At 46.3% G+C, this 20,678-nt stretch overlaps 1 protein-coding gene across 1 annotated transcript in view; it reads left to right on the top strand.

Annotated features, from left to right (window-relative positions):
- Positions 1–20,678, top strand: part of ATP1B3 (ATPase Na+/K+ transporting subunit beta 3) — a 54,604-nt gene that overhangs the window by 20,619 nt on the left and 13,307 nt on the right. The window contains exons 2-3 of the mRNA XM_063915585.1: positions 9,739–9,867; positions 18,887–18,991. Of these exons, the coding sequence (XP_063771655.1) occupies positions 9,739–9,867; positions 18,887–18,991 (234 nt within the window). The remainder of the gene's footprint in view (positions 1–9,738; positions 9,868–18,886; positions 18,992–20,678) is intronic.

Here is a 20,678-nt window from a genome sequence, read left to right as displayed (position 1 = left end):
GCAAGCCTCCGAGGTTGGGGGGCAGTCACTCAGGGAAGGAACTTCCAAGGACTGTGGTCAAGTCAGGAGACTTCCCTTCACATAAATATTCTGGAACTAAGGGCCATTTACAACGCCCTAAGTCAAGCAGAACCCCTGCTTCAAAACCAACCGGTGCTGATTCAGTCAGACAACATCACGGCGGTCGCCCATGTAAACCGACAGGGCGGCACAAGAAGCAGGATGGTGATGGCAGAAGCCACAAGGATTCTCCGATGGGCGGAGAATCACGTGCTAGCACTGTCAGCAGTGTTCATTCCGGGAGTGGACAACTGGGAAGCAGACTTCCTCAGCACGCACGACCTCCACCCGGGAGAGTGGGGACTTCATCCAGAAGTCTTCACGCTGATTGTAAATTGTTGGGAACGGCCACAGGTAGACGTGATGGCGTCCCGTCTCGACAAAAAGCTAAAAAAAATATTGCGCCAGGTCAAGGGACCCTCAGGCGATAGCTGTGGACGCACTAGTGACACCGGGGGTGTACCAGTCGGTTTATGTGTTCCCTCCTCTTCCTCTCATACCCAAGGTACTGAGGATAGTAAGAAAGAGAGGAGTAAGAACTATACTCATCGTTCCGGATTGGCCAAGAAGAACTTGGTACCCAGAACTACAAGAAATGATCTCAGAGGAACCATGGCCTCTGCCTCTCAGACAGGACCTGTTACTGCAGGGGCCCTGTCTGTTCCAAGACTTACCGCGGCTGCGTTTGACGGCATGGCGGTTGAACGCCGGATCCTAACTGAAAAGGGCATTCCGGATGAAGTGATTCCTACGCTGATAAAGGCTAGGAAAGACGTGACAGCACAACATTATCACCGTATATGGGGAAAATATGTTGCTTTAGTGTTCGCTCTAGGAGTGAAAAGGGGCAGGGCGTCGGACTACAGGGGCACATGTGTGCGCGGCCAAAATGGGGGGGCGGCCACACCTACGTCATTTTAGGGGGCGGTGCGGCCCACAGACGCTACTATAGAGAGCGTCTGTGGCCGGCGACGTCACTGTTGGGGGCGTGCCCAGCACCTCCGTCGGTGCTGGGCTTCCCCCAGCCCTCTCCCAATGCGTGAATTGATGCCGCGCGCATGCGCACGGCATCTATACACGCCGGGAGGGCAGGGAGCGGGCAGCTGTTCTAGCAGGGCGCCGCAAAAGGGGCAAGGCGGGTTTTGCCTGCTACAAAACGGGCAGGGCGCGGCGCCCTGCTAAAACAGCCTAGAGTGAACACTATGTTGCTTGGTGTGAGGCCAGGAAGGCCCCTACAGAAGAATTCCAGCTGGGTCGATTCCTGCACTTCCTACAGTCAGGAGTGACTATGGGCCTAAAATTAGGATCCATAAAGGTCCAGATTTCGGCACTATCTATTTTCTTTCAAAAAGAACTGGCTTCACTGCCTGAAGTTCAGACGTTTGTTAAGGGAGTGCTGCATATTCAGCCCCCTTTTGTGCCTCCAGGGGCACCTTGGGATCTTAACGTTGTGTTGGATTTCCTGAAATCCCACTGGTTTGAGCCACTTAAGACCGTGGAGCTAAAATATCTCACGTGGAAAGTGGTAATGCTATTGCTCTTGGCTTCGGCTAGGCGTGTGTCAGAATTGGCGGCTTTGTCGTGTAAAAGCTCTTATCTGATCTTCCATATGGACAGGGCAGAATTGAGGACTCGTCCCCAATTTCTCCCTAAGGTGGTATCAGCGTTTCATTTGAACCAACCTATTGTGGTGCCTGCGGCTACTAGGGACTTGGAGGACTCCAAGTTACTAGATGTAGTCAGGGCTTTGAAAATATATATAGCCAGGACGGCTGGAGTCAGGAAAACTGACTCGCTGTTTATCCTGCATGCGCCCAACAAGCTGGATGCTCCTGCTTCAAAGCAAACTATTGCGCGCTGGATCTGTAGCACGATTCAGCAAGCTCATTCTGCGGCAGAATTGCTGCATCCTAAATCAGTAAAAGCCCATTCCACAAGGAAGGTGGGCTCTTCTTGGGCGGCTGCCCGAGGGGTCTCGGCTTTACAGCTTTGCCGAGCTGGTACTTGGTCGGGTTCAAACACATTTGCTAAGTTCTACAAGTTTAATACCCTGGCTGAGGAGGACCTTGCCTTTGCTCATTCGGTGCTGCAGAGTTATCCGCACTCTCCCGCCCGTTTGGGAGCTTTGGTATAATCCCCATGGTCTTTACGGAGTTCCCAGCATCCACTAGGACGTCAGAGAAAATAAGAATTTACTCACCGGTAATTCTATTTCTCGTAGTCCGTAGTGGATGCTGGGCGCCCGTCCCAAGTGCGGACTCTCTGCAATACATGTATATAGTTATTGCTTAACTAAAGGGTTATTGTTATGAGCCATCTGTTACTGAGGCTCAGTTGTTGTTCATACTGTTAACTGGGTAAGGTTATCACAAGTTGTACGGTGTGATTGGTGTGGCTGGTATGAGTCTTACCCTGGATTCCAAATCCTTTCCTGGTAATGTCAGCTCTTCCGGGCACAGTTTCCCTAACTGAGGTCTGTAAGAGGGGCATAGAGGGAGGAGCCAGTGCACACCAGATATAGTACCTAATCTTTCTTTTAAGAGTGCCCAGTCTCCTGCGGAGCCCGTCTATTCCCCATGGTCCTTACGGAGTTCCCAGCATCCACTACGGACTACGAGAAATAGAATTACCGGTGAGTAAATTCTTATTTTAAATGTTAAAGAATAACCCAAACCTTAGTGTTGAGTGTTGCCTGTACCAGTTGTTGTTTATTACAATTTATTTATAAGGCGCCACAAGTGTTTCGCAGCGCCATACATACAACACACATTAGAACAATACAGGGATATAAAGAACTTAACGTCACAGAAAACTAAAACAGAGCACAGGTAATAATTAGCACCACAGTTCTCAGTACACAATACAGCTAAGATGTAAGGAAGCAAAGGAGAAATGGACATACTACTGAGGGCGGGCAGCAATTGGAAGAGATGAACAGTCACAAAGGAGGAACTGCAGTTATAGACAGTCATGGAGTAGGAGAGAGCTGTAATTGAAGTGCAAGAGAAGAGGGCTGTGAGAAGGGGGGAAAGGGCCCTGCTCTAAGGAGCTTACTAGGGGGAGAGGGAGACACAGGTGACATGAGGTACAAGCAAGCAGAAGGTGGCCTGGTGTCGGGAAGTAAGCGAGGCAGAGGTGGCCAAGGTTTGAGGATGGGTGATCGGCCTCAAGACTAGGTTATGCGGAAGGGTACGCTTTGATGAACAGGTGGGTTTTCAGTGCCCGTTTAAAGCTTTGCAAGATCGGGGAGAGGCTAATAGAGCAAGAGAGCTTGTTTCAATTTAAGAGGGGCAGCGCGGGCAAAATCTTGGATTCGTGCATGGTATGAAGTGACCAGGTAAGAGGAGAGACGACGGTCATTGGCCGACAGGAGTGGGCAGGTGGGAGTATTTAGGGAGATGAGGTTGGAGATGTATGGTGCAGTGAGGGCCTTTTATGTGAGGTTGAGGAGTTTGAACAGGATTCTGTGGGGGAATGGGAGCCAGTGTAGGTTTTGTTGAAGGAGAGTGGCAGATGTGGAGCGGCAGAAAAGGAAGAGAAGTCTAGCTGGGGAATTGAGAACAGATCGGAGTGGAGCGAGATGGGAGAGTGGGAGGTTAGTGAGGAGAATGTTACAATAGTCGATCCATGAGATGAATAGTTAGTGGATAAAAAGTCTAGTTGCACTCTTGGAGAAGAATGGCCTGATGCGAGCGATGTTGTTTAGCTGGAATCGACAGGATTGAGCCAGAGATTGGATGTGTGGGGCGAAGGAGAGGTAGGAGTCAAGAGTGACGCCCAAGCAGTGGAGATGGGGAACGGGGAAGATGATAGTGTTGTCAACAGTGATAGAAATATTGGGGGGGGGGGGGGGGGGACTCTGGATGGGGGGAAAGATGATGCATTTGGTATTGGCCAAGCTGAACTTCAGGGAGCGTTCAGACATCCTGAAGAAGATGGCAGAGAGGCAGCTGGATACCCAAGAGATTACAGAGGCAGAGAGGTCAGGAGAGGTATAGTTGCGTATCATCTGCATAGAGGTCGTATTGGAGGCTGAAGGAGCTTATGAGCGCACCCAGGGAAGAGGTGTTCAGGGAAAAGAGATGGGGACCAAGGACAGAACTTTGGGGGACACCAATGGGGAGGGTGGAAGGGGGTGAGGTGGAGCCAGAAGCAGACATGGAGAAGGAGCGGTTAGCAAGGTAAGAGGTGAACCAGGCAAGGACAGTGCTAGAGAGGCCAATTGACTGGAGGGTGCGGAGGAGGAGAGGATGATCCACAGTGTCGAAGACTGCAGAGATATCCACAAGGATGAGCAGAGACGTGATCCCTGGATTTGGCCAAAAGCAGGTCATTGGTGACTTTGACCAGGGCAGTTTCAGTGGAGTGGGCGAAAGCCAGATTGAAGAGGATCAAGGATGGAGTGGTCAGAAAGGTAGCTGGTGAGATGGCTAAATACCAGCCGCTCAAGTAGTTTGGTGGCATATGGGAGAAGAGAGATGGGGCGGTAGCTAGTGGTGAGGAAGAGTCGAGGTTGGGGTTTTTGAGAATAGTTGAGAGGTGCATGTTTGAATGGTGAATGAAAGATGCCGGTAGAGCAGGCAGTGGGGGAGAGGGAGGGGAGGGTGTCCAGTAGGCAGGTAAGGGGGTGGGGTGGGGGGTGGGAAGGATTTGATGAGGGAGTGGACATCTTTGTCTGTGACTGGGAGAAAAGAGCATAAGGTGGATGATAGGAGGGATAGCATGGTGGGGGAGGGGGGCTTCCAAAGGGAGACGGGAGGAGATTTTGTGTTGGATTGCCTCCAGTTCTTGGGGAGAAGGCTGTAAAGTAAGTGGGAGAAGAGGAGGGAGGGGGAGGCGAAGGAGAGTGTTGAAAGTATTAAAGAGTTGCTGGGGAATGGAGGACTGAGAAGAGATGAGTGATTGGAAAAAGGATTGCTTGGCAGGGCTATAGGAAGAGAAAACAAACTTGAAATGAAGGAAGTCCGCCAGAGAGCTAGATTTCCTCCAGAGGTGCTCGGCAGTGTTATCTTTTGGACCCATTTCACGTCTTTCGCTGTTTTGGTCATTCCTGTTGCAGAACAAAGAGTGCACGTAAAATCTCGTAACCATAGGGTTTTTACATTGCTGGAATGTTTTGTCATTCTACATGACTGGAGTCTATTAGGCAAATTGCAGGTGAGTGCTAACAGAGGCCCACTCAGTCGCACCATTTTCGTACCCAAATTGCATGTTTTAGTATCCAGACTGACATTAAAATTTACAATTTTTAGGGGCTACTGTATGTGTGGCATAGGAACGCACTGCATCGCCGTTAGGTAACTTGACCCATATAGGCCCTATACACTGGCCGATTTGTTTGAAAGATATGAACGATCTCGTTCATAAATGAACGAGAACTCGTTCATATCTTTCAGTGTGGAGGCTCCAGCGATGAACGATGCGCGGCCCCGCTCTCGTTCATCGCTGGTCCCTCGTCGGCTGTGCATGCAGGCCAATATGGACGATCTCGTCCATATTTGCCTGCACTTCAATGGAGCCGCGTGATGGGGGGAGTGAAGAAACTTCACTCCCCCCGTCACTGCCCTCCCGCCGCCGGGTCGCTAGTCGGCCGTATTCGTCGGCGGCGGATCGGCCAGTGTGTAGGGCCCAATAGTCTTTATTATTTGTTTATACTGCAGCAATGGACAGTCTGACTTATGAATCTAACACAATGCTAACCACACATAAACACAGAATGCGTGCAGAGGTGTGTATCTTGTAACAGGCCAGAGTAGGGCTTGGTGAGACACTAGAGGTCTAATATTACTTGGTTTACAGAACATAAACACCCCGAGGGTCACTATATACACACACTGCAGGCGACTGTGCCTTACACTCTGCTACATGTTGATGACAACGTTTAGATTACGGTACACACTAAGCTGGTGTTTGGTCATCTGACTGCAAAGAACCAGCTATACGCTGATGAATGAACTTGTACTATTCCTATGCTAGAGCAGCAAAATATCACTGGCGCCTCTGTGTTTCTATTACAGACGCCAACCTGTGAGAGTTATCCATTTCTGAAGGATGTGCGCATTATTCCTGCTCTGTTTCCTAGAACTCATTACATCAAAAAGTATTATGGCGTTTTCTATTGGCGGAAGTACTTGGAGATAAATGGAGTTACTTATTTTGGATGCAATTTGTAGAACTGGGGTATTCAACATGTGGTCCACCAACTGCTATGGAACTACACATCCCAGCAGGCCTTGACAACGTGTGGCTATTGGCGCTCTCTTAAACTGGCAAGGCATGCTGGGATTTTTAGTGTGACAGCAGCTGGAGGGCTGTATGTTTGATGATACCCCTGATCTTTGGTGTTTATCAGACTCTACTACAATCCCATTGTGTAATGGCCCACAATAACTTTCTAACTAAAATATGCCCCATGCATTACTAGATACTGGTAGTGCATGCTGGAATTTATAGTTCTTCTGCTACTCTTGGAGAGCCACTGGATTCCTAGTCTCCAGACTCTAAAATGAGTGACTAACATTTTACATCATTCAACTTTTTAACAAGGGTAATCTGCATTAAAATAGCCCCTGGTGGTAGTTTACAAAGAATCTTTCACAGATCAATGCTAATGGATTATTAGGATAGTGTGTCTGTGTGTGTGTGTGTGTGTGTGTGTGTGTGTGTGTAGTTTTTATTTTTCTGCTTATGCTTTGTGTGTGTGGAAGGGGTCTCCTACGCTTGCCCGGCTGTCAGGATCCTGGCGCCCAGCATACCGGTGCCGGGATCTCGACAGCCGGAATGCCGGCTGCGGGGCGAGTGCAAAAGAGCCCCTTGTGGGCTCGCTGCGGGCACGGTGGCGAGTTACATGCGCCACGCTATCTATTCTCCCTCCAGGGGTGTCGTGGACCCCCAAGAGGGAAAATAGTTGTAGGGATCCCGGCGCCGGTATGATGGGCGCCAGGATATCAAGTGCCACCCATGTGGAATAAGCTTCTTGGTAAGAAAATCCAGGTTGGGGATGAGGATTCCTAAAATAGAATTGTATCATCTGTATGAGGAGTGAGACTGCAAACCTTTTACAATGCCCAGCAAACCTCTCCAAGGCACACATGGTGGATATACTGTAGCGGGCTGGGTCATATGGCCAAGAGATCATTTCTGTACAATAAGAGAAGACCCTGTTACACTGGCTGGTTCTACAGCCAAAGCATTTGGAACACTATCGTTATGTCCAGTTTTGGCCTAAATATAGGTTGCTGTGTATTACCACTGTTAGATCAAGATACTTTCATTATAAGTGGTTCTACTGCTTGTTGGGCAGCCAAGTCTCGCTTTACAATATCCTTACTTATATACAATATCCTTCAGGAGAGTGCTGGTAATATACAGGTAGTTGGGGATCCCATTGCCGTACCAGGTATTGTTCACAGCAGCCACTTGCCACGTGTTGCGTTGCTGTACGTGTGATATTCGCTGTATGTAGGAAATGCAATACAGGTATTTTCAGAAAAGGTGCTGGTCTGGGTGAGGGCTTGTCTATGCACTGGCCAGGTTTATATATACTGCAGCGCTTTACAGATCCTATTTGGCCATTTTGATCAGATCCTAGGGTTACATTTTTTTTGCCCTAATCCATTTAATATACTAGTATGTTTTTGTATTGTTGGCGCATGCCGGAGTACCCAGAGGGAACCCATTCTGACATGGTGAGAACATACACACTCTGCACAGAGGGTCTTGGTAGTAATCGAACCCAAGACCTCAGTGCTATCAATACATTATACCAACCGTGCTGCCCTTAAATATAGGAAAAAAAGTTTTATAGCTAATGGTGTAATGTATGAGAGACCGTATTGCCTCAAATTGGGCACATCTAGCCCAAATTGATCGCTGATCTGGAGGGAGGCAATCTTTTTGCCGGTGGTCAGGATACAGACGCCGGAATCCCGACAGCCGAAATACCAGCGCACACGACACCCATAGAGTGGGAATAGATCCTGTGGCGAGCGCAGCGACAGCCAGCCCGCAAGGGGACTTGTGGTGCTCGCTCGGCTGCTGGCATTCTGGCAGGCGGGATACCACTGTCTGGATACTGACAGCCGGCATCCCATCCATTGGGAATACATATGTATTCTGATCTGGATGTTTGGTGGGTTGATTTATTTATACAAGTCCTAATGGTAAACTCTCCAAAAGATCCATGATTATATTTGTATAGCAGGACATGGATCGGAGTAATTTTGGTGACTAAGCTTCTTTCTATGTCAAAATATCGATGGCAATATTTGTCACGTGGGCAGTGAGAGTTGTGGATATGTTAGTTCCAGAGCGGGTACACACTAGACGATATATTGGGCATTCGAGCGAACAGTTGATATATCGTTGGCGGGTGTATACACCCAATATGTCTGTGAATGACCTCGATCGGTAAGTGTATATACTTACCTGAATCGGCCGCTCTGTCTACACAACGGTGGGTCCGCCGACATGTTGGCCCCATGTGTACCCAGCTTAAATGCCTTATTTACATGATTTAGAAGTAAAATACAAAATGAAAGAAGATATATAGGGCCCGATTCAATTATGGCACGTGCTATCTGCTGGGTGTCTGAAGGAATGGGAGTCTCTGAGCTATTCAATTGTTGCTCCAATAGACGCCCATTAGCCACGGCAGTCACATTTTTTTTCTTAGGTGCGAAAAAAAGTGTTTAGGCCATAGTTTTGACGCCCATTCAATTGCTTAAGACTGATTTAGTTGCTTTGTGCAGCTAAACCTGGAGCTGTCAGGCGCCTTAACTGGTAATGGCCATCTGATCAGAGCAAAAATTGAATAGCTCCGATAGATACCCATTGCTATAGATGCCCAGCAGGGGGCTCAGGAAACAATTGGATTGTCCCTCAAGGTACTTGTGCCCAGATATGTGCCTCATTTGCTAAGGGAAATTCTACTAATTCTGAGGCTTTTTTAAGTGGGTGATTCAATTGTTTGAGACAATAACCTCCCGTCTAAAGTGGCCGCAATTCAAATCCAATTACTTGCGTGACCAGCCCTGTGCCACATTCTCGTGCCCTAATTCACGGTATTAGCTGGGTTAAGGGGCTTCCCCCGTGCTAAGTGCTGGGTGCGCTGCTGTTAAGGTGCACCCAGCACTCTTTCCCCCCCCCCCCCTTCCCTCCAAAAAATAAATAAATAATATTAAAATAAAAAATGGTTGATACATAGATGCCTTACAGCCAAGTTTTTGTACAGCTGACCTAAACAATATACCTTTTCCATAACTAAATCTGTCCAGCGTGCTGCAGGTTCTGTCCCGTAGAGGAAACAGATGTTGCCAGGGGTGGTGGTGATTCTAGCTCTCTATTTTATTGCATCTGGGATGTGAAAACAAAGAGTTTGATTGTGCAGATGGTTAATGTGTACATGGTTGCAAGGCCAGTAATGTGACTGCAAGAATAACTGTCATGCAGTGCTTTATCAGTTTAGATTTTTGACCTAAATCAACAGCACTGTAGACAGAATCTTAAGATCTCCTTGTAACCTATAGCCCGTTATGATATCAGGGAGAGAGTTGTAGTAGAATGACACAGGAACATAAACATTGCCGTAAGGCCTTTTTAATAGTCAGGCTATACTTTACCTGCAAGATCTGTTTTGGTACTAGTAATAAACTAACGATTATCTGTTTCTTTCCACAGCTCTGATTCTGCTATTTTACCTGGTATTTTATGGCTTCCTGGCTGGACTCTTCACCCTGACTATGTGGGTAATGCTTCAAACACTGGATGACTCCGTGCCTAAGTATCGGGATAGAGTTTCCTCTCCAGGTACTGGTTTCATTCATCTCATGTCATTTAGACCCTTTTTGTATGATCTTGATTTACAGTAAATGAAATGTGAAACAGTTTGAAGATATGTCAATTTTAATATTTTATAAAAATACAAATATTCAGATCAATTCCATTTTTTAAGTATATGAATTAAGAAACCCCTGTCATATTTGCAGCACCTTGTATTTTCATACCGGAACCTGAAGTACTTCGAGTAATGGCAAGTAGCATTGTGCATTCATGTTGCCAAGTGGTTGCAAACCTATATATAATCATTTGCATAGAGGCACTGGCGAAACTGGCAGCACTGCGGACGCTACTGATGAAGCACACTGAACCAAACTAGAGCCACATGTAGCCAATTTGTGAATTAAGATGTATGGCCCCTCTCTCTTCCGGGCCTCCGCTAAATCTTTGACCTCCTTTTCTTTTTTTCTCTTCTCATTATTTATTTATAGCTAATAACCTGTTATTATTCTACTCCCACTTGCCAGAGGAACTTCACCCTCCCCTCTTCCCCCTTTAACCCCTTCTTCGTCTCTTTCCTATATATACACCATACATAACATCTTTCTTTAACACCTTCTTTAATTCATTCTTTTCTTGATTTCTAAACATCTCAACACCATTTAAAACGAAGAGCATTTCTCTATCGTCCTAGTGGATGCTGGGGTTCCTGAAAGGACCATGGGGAATAGCGGCTCTGCAGGAGACGGGGCACAAAAAGTCAAGCTTTAGGATCAGGTGGTGTGCACTGGCTCCTCCCCCTATGACCCTCCTCCAAGCCTCAGTTAGATTTTTGTGCCCGGCCGAGAAGGGTGCAATCTAGGTGGCTCTCCTAAAGAGCTGCTTAGAAAAGTTTAGCTTAGGTTTTTTATTTTACAGTGAGTCCTGCTGGCAACAGGATCACTGCAACGAGGGACTTAGGGGAGAAGAAGTGAACTCACCTGCGTGCAGGATGGATTGGCTTCTTTGGCTACTGGACATTAGCTCCAGAGGGACGATCACAGGTACAGCCTGGATGGTCACCGGAGCCTCGCCGCCGGCCCCCTTGCAGATGCTGAAACGAGAAGAGGTCCAGAATCGGCGGCAGAAGACTCCTCAGTCTTCTTAAGGTAGCGCACAGCACTGCAGCTGTGCGCCATTTCCTCTCAGCACACTTCACACGGCAGTCACTGAGGGTGCAGGGCGCTGGGAGGGGGGCGCCCTGGGAGGCAAATGAAAACCTTTTTTGGCTAAAAATACCTCACATATAGCCTCCGGGGGCTATATGGAGATATTTAACCCCTGCCAGAATCCATTAAAGAGCGGGAGACGAGCCCGCCGAAAAAGGGGCGGGGCCTATCTCCTCAGCACACAGCGCCATTTTTCCTCACAGAAAGGCTGGAGGGAAGGCTCCCAGGCTCTCCCCTGCACTGCACTACAGAAACAGGGTTAAAACAGAGAGGGGGGGCGCTAATTTGGCGTTAGAAATATATAAAAGATGCTATAAGGGAAAACACTTATATAAGGTTGTCCCTATATAATTATAGCGTTTTTGGTGTGTGCTGGCAAACTCTCCCTCTGTCTCTCCAAAGGGCTAGTGGGTCCTGTCCTCTATCAGAGCATTCCCTGTGTGTGTGCTGTGTGTCGGTACGTGTGTGTCGACATGTATGAGGACGATGTTGGTGAGGAGGCGGAGCAATTGCCTGTAATGGTGATGTCACTCTCTAGGGAGTCGACACCGGAATGGATGGCTTATTTAGGGAATTACGTGATAATGTCAACACGCTGCAAGGTCGTTTGACGACATGAGACGGCCGACAAACAATTAGTACCGGTCCAGACGTCTCAGAAACACCGTCAGGGGTTTTAAAACGCCCGTTTACTTTAGTCGGTCGACACAGACACGGACACTGAATCCAGTGTCGACGGTGAATAAACAAACGTATTCCTTATTAGGGCCACACGTTAAGGGCAATGAAGGAGGTGTTACATATTTCTGATACTACAAGTACCACAAAAGAGGGTATTATGTGGGATGTGAAAAAACTACCGTAGTTTTTCCTGAATCAGATAAATTAAATGAAGTGTGTGATGATGCGTGGGTTCCCCCCGATAGAAAATTATGGGCGGTATACCCTTTCCCGCCAGAAGTTAGGGCGCGTTGGGAAACACCCCTTAGGGTGGATAAGGCGCTCACACGCTTATCAAAACAAGTGGCGGTACCGTCTATAGATAGGGCCGTCCTCAAGGAGCCAGCTGACAGGAGGCTGGAAAATATCATAAAAAGTATATACACACATACTGGTGTTATACTGCGACCAGCGATCGCCTCAGCCTGGATGTACAGAGCTGGGGTGGCTTGGTCGGATTCCCTGACTAAAAATATTGATACCCTTGACAGGGACAGTATTTTATTGACTATAGAGCATTTAAAGGATGCATTTTCTATATATGCGAGATGCACAGAGGGATATTTGCACTCTGGCATCGAGAGTAAGTGCGATGTCCATATCTGCCAGAAGATGTTTATGGACACGACAGTGGTCAGGTGATGCAGATTCCAAACGGCACAAAGGTGTATTGCCGTATAAAGGAAGAGGAGTTATTTGGGGTCGGTCCATCGGACCTGGTGGCCACGGCAACTGCTGGAAAATCCACCGTTTTTACCCTAAGTCACATCTCTGCAGAAAAAGACATCGTCTTTTCAGCCTCAGTCCTTTCGTCCCTATAAGAGTCATATCTGCCCAGGGATAGAGGAAAGGGAAGAAGACTGCAGCAGGCAGCCCATTCCCAGGAACAGAAGCGTTCCACCGCTTCTGCCAAGCTCTCAGCATGACGCTGGGACCGTACAGGACCCCTGGATCCTACATGTAGTATCCCAGGGGTACAGATTGGAATGTCGAGACGTTTCCCCTTCGCAGGCTCCTGAAGTCTGGTTTACCAAGGTCTCCCTCCGACAAGGAGGCAGTATGGGAAACAATTCACAAGCTGTATTCCCAGCAGGTGATAATCAAATTACCCCTCCTACAACAAGAAAAGGGGTATTATTCCACATTATATTGTGGTTCTGAAGCCAGAAGGCTAGGTGAGACCTATTCTAAATCTAAAAAAATGTGAACACTTACAAAGGTTCAAATCAAGATGGAGTCACTCAGAGCAGTGATAACGAACCAGGAAGAAGGGGACTATATAGTGTCCCGAGACATCAGGGATGCTTACCTCCATGTCAAAAATTTGCCCTTCTCACTAAGGGTACCTCAGGTTCGTGATACAGAACTGTCACTATCAGTTTCAGACGCTGCCGTTTGGATTGTCCACGGCACCCCGGGTCTTTACCAAGGTAATGGCCGAAATGTTGATTCTTCTTCGAAGAAAAGGCGTCTTAATTATCCCTTACTTGGACGATCTCCTGATAAGGGCAAAGTCCAGGGAACAGTTGGAGGTCGGAGTAGCACTATCTCGGATACTGCTACAACAGCACGGGTGGATTCTAAATATTCCAAAATCGCAGCTGATCCCGACGACAAGTCTGCTGTGCCTAGGGATGATTCTGGACACAATCCAGAAAAAGGTGTTTCTCCAGGAAGAGAAAGCCAGGGAGTTATCCGAGCTAGTCAGGAACCTCCTAAAATCAGTGCATCATTGCACAAGGGTCCTGGTAAAGATGGTGACTTCCTACGAAGCAATTCCATTCGGCAGATTTCACGCAAGAATTTTTCAGTGGGATCTGCTGGACAAATGGTCCGGATCGCATCTTCAGATGCATCAGCGGATAACCCTATATCCAAGGACAAGGGTGTCTCTCCTGTGGTGGTTACAGAGTGCTCATCTTCTAGAGGGCCGCAGATTCGGCATTCAGGATTGGATGCTGGTGACCACGGAGGCCAGCCCGAGAGGCTGGGGAGCAGTCACACAAGGAAAAAATTTCCAGGGAGTGTGATCAAGTCTGGAGACTTTTCTCCACATAAATATACTGGAGCTAAGGGTAAATTTATAATACTCTAAGCTTAGCAAGACCTCTGCTTCAAGGTCAGCCGGTATTGATCCAGTGGGAAAAACATCACGGCAGTCGCCCACGTAAATAGACAGGGCGGCACAAGAAGCAGGAGGGCAATGGCAAAAACTGCAAGGACTTTTCGCTGGGCGGAAAATCATGTGATAGCACTGTCAGCAGTGTTTCATTCCGGGAATGGAAACTGGGAAGCAGACTTCCTCAGCAGGCACGACCTCCACCCGGCAGAGTGGAAACTTCATCGGGAAGTTTTCCACATGATTGTAAACCGTTGGGAAATACCAAAGGTGGACATGATGGCGTCCCGTCTGAACAAAAAACGGGACAGGTATTGCGCCAGGTTAAGAGACCCTCAGGCAATAGCTGTGGACGTTCTGGTAACACCATGGATGTACCAGTCGGTGTATGTGTTCCATCCTCTGCTTCTCATACCTAAGGTACTGAGACTTATAAGACGTAGAGGAGTAAGAACTATACTCATGGCTCCGGATTGGCCAAGAAGGACTTGGTACCCGGAACTTCAAGAGATGCTCACAGAGGACTTATGGCCTCTGCCGCTAAGAAGGGACTTGTTTCAGCAAGTACCATGTCTGTTCCAAGACTTACCGCAGCTGCGTTTGACGGCATGGCGGTGGAACGCCGGATCCTAAGGGAAAAAGGCATTCCGGAAGAGGTCATTCCTACCCTGGTCAAAGCCAGAAAGGAGGTGACCGCACAACATTATCACCACATGTGGCAAAAATATGTTGCGTGGTGTGAGGCCAGAAAGGCCCCACGAAGAAATTTCAACTCGGTCGATTCCTGCATTTCCTGCAAACAGGAGTGTCTATGGGCCTCAAATTGGGGTCCATTAAGGTTCAAATTTCGGCCCTGTCGATTTTCTTCCAGAAAGAAGTGGCTTCAGTTCCTGAAGTCCAGAAGTTTGTCAAGGGAGTATTGCATATACAACCCCCTTTTGTGCCTCCAGTGGCACTGTGGGATCTCAACGTAGTTCTGGGATTCCTCAAATCACATTGGTTTAAAACCAGTCAAATCTGTGGATTTGAAGCATCTCACATGAAAAGTGACCATGCTCTTGGCCCTGGCCTGGACCAGGCGAGTGTCAAATTGGTGGTTTTTTTTCTCAAAAAAGCCCATATCTGGTTGTCCATTTGGACAGGGCAGAGCTGCGGACTCGTCCCCAGTTCTCTCCCTAAGGTGGTGTCAGTGTTTCACCTGAACCAGCTTATTTTGGTGCCTTGCGCCTACTAGGGACTTGGAGGACTCCAGGTTGCTAGATGTTGTCAGGGCCCTGTAAATATAGGTTCCAGGACGGCTGGAGTCAGGAAAACTGACTTGCTGTTATCCTGTATGCACCCAACAAACTGGGTGCTCTTGCTTCTAAGCAGACTATTGCTAGTTGGATGTGTAATACAATTCAGCTTGCACATTCTGTGGCAGGCCTGCCACAGCCAAAATATGTAAATGCCCATTCCACAAGGAAGGTGGGCTTATCTTGGGCGGCTGCCCGAGGGGTCTCGGCTTTACAACTTTGCCGAGCGGCTATTTAGTCAGGGGCAAACACGTTGGTAAAATCCTACAAATTTGATACCCTGGCTAAGGAGGACCTGGAGTTCTCTCATTCGGTGCTGCAGAGTCATCCGCACTCTCCCGCCCGTTTGGGAGCTTTGGTATTATCCCCATGGTCCTTTCAGGAACCCCAGCATCCACTAGGACGATAGAGAAAATAAGAATTTACTTACCGATAATTCTATTTCTCGGAGTCCGTAGTGGATGCTGGGCGCCCATCCCAAGTGCGGATTATCTGCAATACTTGTACATAGTTACAAAAATCGGGTTATTATTGTTGTGAGCCATCTTTTCAGAGGCTCCGCTGTTATCATACTGTTAACTGGGTTCAGATCACAGGTTGTACAGTGTGATTGGTGTGGCTGGTATGAGTCTTACCCGGGATTCAAAATCCTTCCTTATTGTGTACGCTCGTCCGGGCACAGTATCCTAACTGAGGCTTGGAGGAGGGTCATAGGGGGAGGAGCCAGTGCACACCACCTGATCCTAAAGCTTTACTTTTTGTGCCCTGTCTCCTGCGGAGCCGCTATTCCCCATGGTCCTTTCAGGAACCCCAGCATCCACTACGGACTCCGAGAAATAGAATTATCGGTAAGTAAATTCTTATTTTTTGCATTGTTGATATCTTATAACACAGTTTATTTGCTTGAAGAATACCTAGTATTTGCTTTATTTTTGTGTCTTATTTTTCAGCTATGAATACAAATATTATACACAAAATGTGTGACTATAATATGTACGGTGACATTTCAGTTACTTATGGTTTCGCCTTTTTACCTGATTGTTCACTGCCGAAATGTCTGTATTCATTTATACACTCAATAAAAACTCTGATTAATAGATGTATGGCCTTGCCCAGCTCGTGCTTGCCCACACTGTAGCCAGTCTGGGCACCTCTCTGCCAGCTGCCATTGGTTTGCAGTAGAGAATGATAGGCGTTGGGCACCAGTAACTGCTGGTTAGCTGTAGGTGGCATGCCAGTCCTACTGGATATCGGTGTCACTTGAATGGTAGTTGTCCATTATCTAGATGACTAGAGATTCTGGGGGAAATCAAGCCCTCAAAAGAGTGGACAAATGTAGAGGTTGCCCATATCACCATCATTTTTTAAATACTGTAGATTCTATAAAATGATAGGTAGAATTTGGTTGGAGGCTTAATACAATCACCTGTTGAGTACTGGAGGCCTCTCTCACCCAGAAAACCAGTGATGATGCCTTTTGGCTCGAGGTTAGCCCTCTTGCTGCAAGTGTACACTGCTGACCCATTTCTGTACATTCTGATTAAACAAAGCGTTGCAGCACTGCACACCATTCTGTGCTATATAAATACTGGTATTAAGAAGTTGCATGCTTTGGACAATGAATTCTTTCTAGAGCGCCTCTGTTTACTCCAAAATGAGCAGTGGAATCTGTGTTGTAGCTCTCTATGCTGAGCTTAGGAAAGAGCTTTTGTCTATTTGCAGACTTAATAAGAGACTTTTTATAACGTACTTAACTTGTTGCGTAAATTGTTTTCTCTCCACAGTGTTGTGCACTCACTTGCAGAGTCCGTGGATTTGAGTCTCTCAGTAAATTAATAACCGTGTGGTAGATACACACAGGCTTTAGTATGTGCAATAGTGTTGTTGGTGTGATCACAGTACAATAGTAATAATCATCTGATCTGAAGGGTTTGATTATGGGACATTTATCAATGTAGCTTAGAGCACAAATGCATATTGAGCCAAGTTGTAAATGTTATTGTATTGGCTTAGACCTTGGATATTCAACATGCAGCCTTCTAGTTGCTGTGGAACCACACATCCCAGCATGCCCTGACATAGTTAAGCTATTACGGCATCTAAATCTATGGCAGGGCATGCTGGGATGTCTGGTTCCACAGCAGCTGGCATATCACATGTTGAATATCCTGGATTAGATGTATTCCCCTATTTTTGGCTGACCCTAACCTAAGCATTAAATTGCTGCAGGACATCAGTTGTGTGTCCTGACTGACTAGATGTAGAAATGCATAGAGAAAATTATTGTGGTGGTTCCCACAAAAGCTTGTTACATGCCAACAGATACTCAAGTCTGATGCATCATTGTTACTACATTGATTAATGTCCCCCTTGTGTCTAAATTCTTTCCACTGTTTTGGCCAAATCAGAGGTTTAAAGTGGCAATCCAACAGTTTTTGTGTTTGGTTATATTTAACGTTAAGCACGCATCTCAGAGCCGGTCATTATTCTTCACTATCCTACAGATCGTTATCTCCCTTTCAATACCTTCCTGGAGGGCAAACCTAAATGTGGCTTCCACATGCTCCCTAGTCTCAGCATGTCAGAGGGACTGGGGAGGATGTCACAATGCAGACAAATTTTCTCTGCTTATGACATTATGCACCAGTGTGGATACATTTTAAGAATGATCAATTTACAATAAATATATAGCCAAGCATTTATATATATATTTTAAGGAAAATATGTATTTTAATATTTCTAAGTGATTTCTGCTTGAAGTGTGTCTGGTGCTCTCTTGGAAAGGAGAGACCGACCTCGGAGGCCTGAATTGAGCTCCTTACCCTCCAGTGACCTTTGCCCTGGCTGATTCTCTTGTGTGCATCTGACATTACAAAAATTAGCATATGTTAGAGGGTGGTAGTTAAAAGTAATTGAGGTCTTTTGAGGACTGCTTGACCTACACTTTTCTGCATTTTACATTATTTTACACAATGCCAGATTCATTAACCCTTTATATCGTAGTAGTTGCATTGACCTTCCACCAATGGGAATGAATTCTGGGATTTTTGCACCAACCACAGATGGAACCGCTGATATATATATTTTATAATCTCAGAAGCCCGAGCCGTGTGATTGGGTTTACACATTCCCAGTTACCTTAATCACTCCCCGTTCCCTTTATAACCCATGACAACCAGCTCAGTGTGCACCCTGCGTCAGACCCCTGCAGCCTGCACCTTCCCCCATGACAGCACAAAAGCTTTTCACACTAAAATTCCACATTACTCCGTCAGTTTTCCGACCTGACACACGAAGCTCTGTAAGCCTTGTCTCCCCCCCTCCTGGGAACAGCTTACATTTAAACACCCCATTTATAAATGCTTGGCTCTACCCTTCACCAGGTCTGTACATGACATGTAAGTTGTTTTGTGAAATACAAGTCTTCCTGTGTCTTCTTGCCTATCTCTTACCACCGCCTATAAAGTCCTGTCATTTCCATGTTGGTTTATTTTCTGCTTGCTGATCAGAGGTGTGCCCAGTTATGCTCTGTTGGGTTCGGATGGCCTTACTTGATTTTACCATTTAAAAAATATTGCACTGATTGAAAACAGGTTATGGGTTTAAATGAATGACCTTGTGATTACTACAATCTTGCAATAGCACCGGTTAGCTTGTAGAATCCTAATGACCTTTCCCTCTTTCTCTTTCCTCTCTTCTTCATACAGGCCTAATGATTTCTCCTAAGTCACCCGGGCTGGAGATGTCATACAGTAAAAGTGATAAGACCACATATGAGGTCTATACTAAAGCGCTTCACTCCTTTCTAGGGCGTAAGTAAATACTCTGCGCAGTACATAGTGACATTAATGTTTGTATACTCTGCATAGGACAAAAGTGACAATAATGTCTGTATGACCACATGTCTAAAGTGGTCACGTTGCTAAACATGGGATGTGTGGGAAGGGGGAAATTGTCTTCCTTAGATACATAAATATGTTGGAAGAAACATTTGTGATGATCCGCAACAAGATACCCCCTTGTTTGTGCCTGGATGACACAGTTACACACAAAATGAACACACGAGGGGGGTTAATTCTTTAAAGAAAACCAAATACCTATGATTACTCGGGTAGATTCACCATAATACAGGGTTGGTGTTGCTCCCCAGAGTCAGAAAACCAAATATTCTAGAAAGAGAAAAGAAGACTCTATCTTGGGGGCACTCTTTGAAATATAAATAGGGCCAGATATACCCTTAGGTATCATTAAAATATAACCTTTAATTGTATCTTTAAAATTAATAGGAATTTGAAAAGGAAAAATATATAAACACACACACAGGTTTATTCATATACACCTTGGGATCACTTGTCTATCACAAGGAGTTCAAAGAACACTGATTGCTCACTATGGAGCTTATTGGTTCAGAGAACACTGATTGCTCACCGAGGAGCTTGTTTTAATTATTTTTATTCAGATTTTTTTATAACCAATTATGATCTCTCACTGTTTAAACAACCATATCATGAATAGGTATTGATTTACCGAACGTCAGCTCCTATATTCTCAAACACATGTATAATTATAAAAATTCAAAATTTACCCAAATGGTATATACACAGTGTTGAGAGATGCAGAATGCCCATCATATTTATATGGTATCTTATGCGCTCATTAGTAGCCCGACATAAATAGTTGGTATAGAGAGAAAAAAGGAAAGAGTAAAAAAGATGATCAGTATGCCATGGTACATTGCTTCTACTGTCTCACCGTCATGAGCTCAAGGTTTTTGTTAGCTCAGCGGCCGGTGGATGAGAGGGCAGCGACCTTGAAATTTCTGACCAGAAAGAGGATAAGTGGCCGTACTGCTTTCCCTGTTAGAGCGGATGGAATGTCTCGATATCCTAGGACATTGCAGGACACTGCACCGCAATCCAGGGATGAGTGTTAACCGAAATTGAGTACATTGTTTAATTTTCAGGTAATTGCAGGGAGATGATAGGGAGTGGTTCAATGTTAAACCAGTGCCGTGCACATTCTCACATAGAAATGAATTTATCAAAAAAGCCGTTCTCCACACAGGCTATTAGCAAAGTACTTTCCCAAATTTATTTTCAGGTATACTTTATCGGTATACTAATATTGTTAGGCTCACTTAACATAATTCATTTTCTCTATCGTCCTAGTGGATGCTGGGGTTCCTGAAAGGACCATGGGGAATAGCGGCTCCGCAGGAGACAGGGCACAAAAGTAAAGCTTTCCGATCAGGTGGTGTGCACTGGCTCCTCCCCCTATGACCCTCCTCCAAGCCAGTTAGATTTTTGTGCCCGGCCGAGAAGGGTGCAATCTAGGTGGCTCTCCTAAAGAGCTGCTTAGAAAAGTTTAGCTTAGGTTTTTTATTTTACAGTGAGTCCTGCTGGCAACAGGATCACTGCAACGAGGGACTTAGGGGAGAAGAAGTGAACTCACCTGCGTGCAGGATGGATTGGCTTCTTGGCTACTGGACATCAGCTCCAG

The sequence above is a fragment of the Pseudophryne corroboree genome, chromosome 4 (genome assembly GCF_028390025.1).
Source record: "Pseudophryne corroboree isolate aPseCor3 chromosome 4, aPseCor3.hap2, whole genome shotgun sequence".
NCBI lineage: Eukaryota > Metazoa > Chordata > Amphibia > Anura > Myobatrachidae > Pseudophryne > Pseudophryne corroboree.
This window is presented reverse-complemented; position numbering and strand designations above follow the sequence as displayed.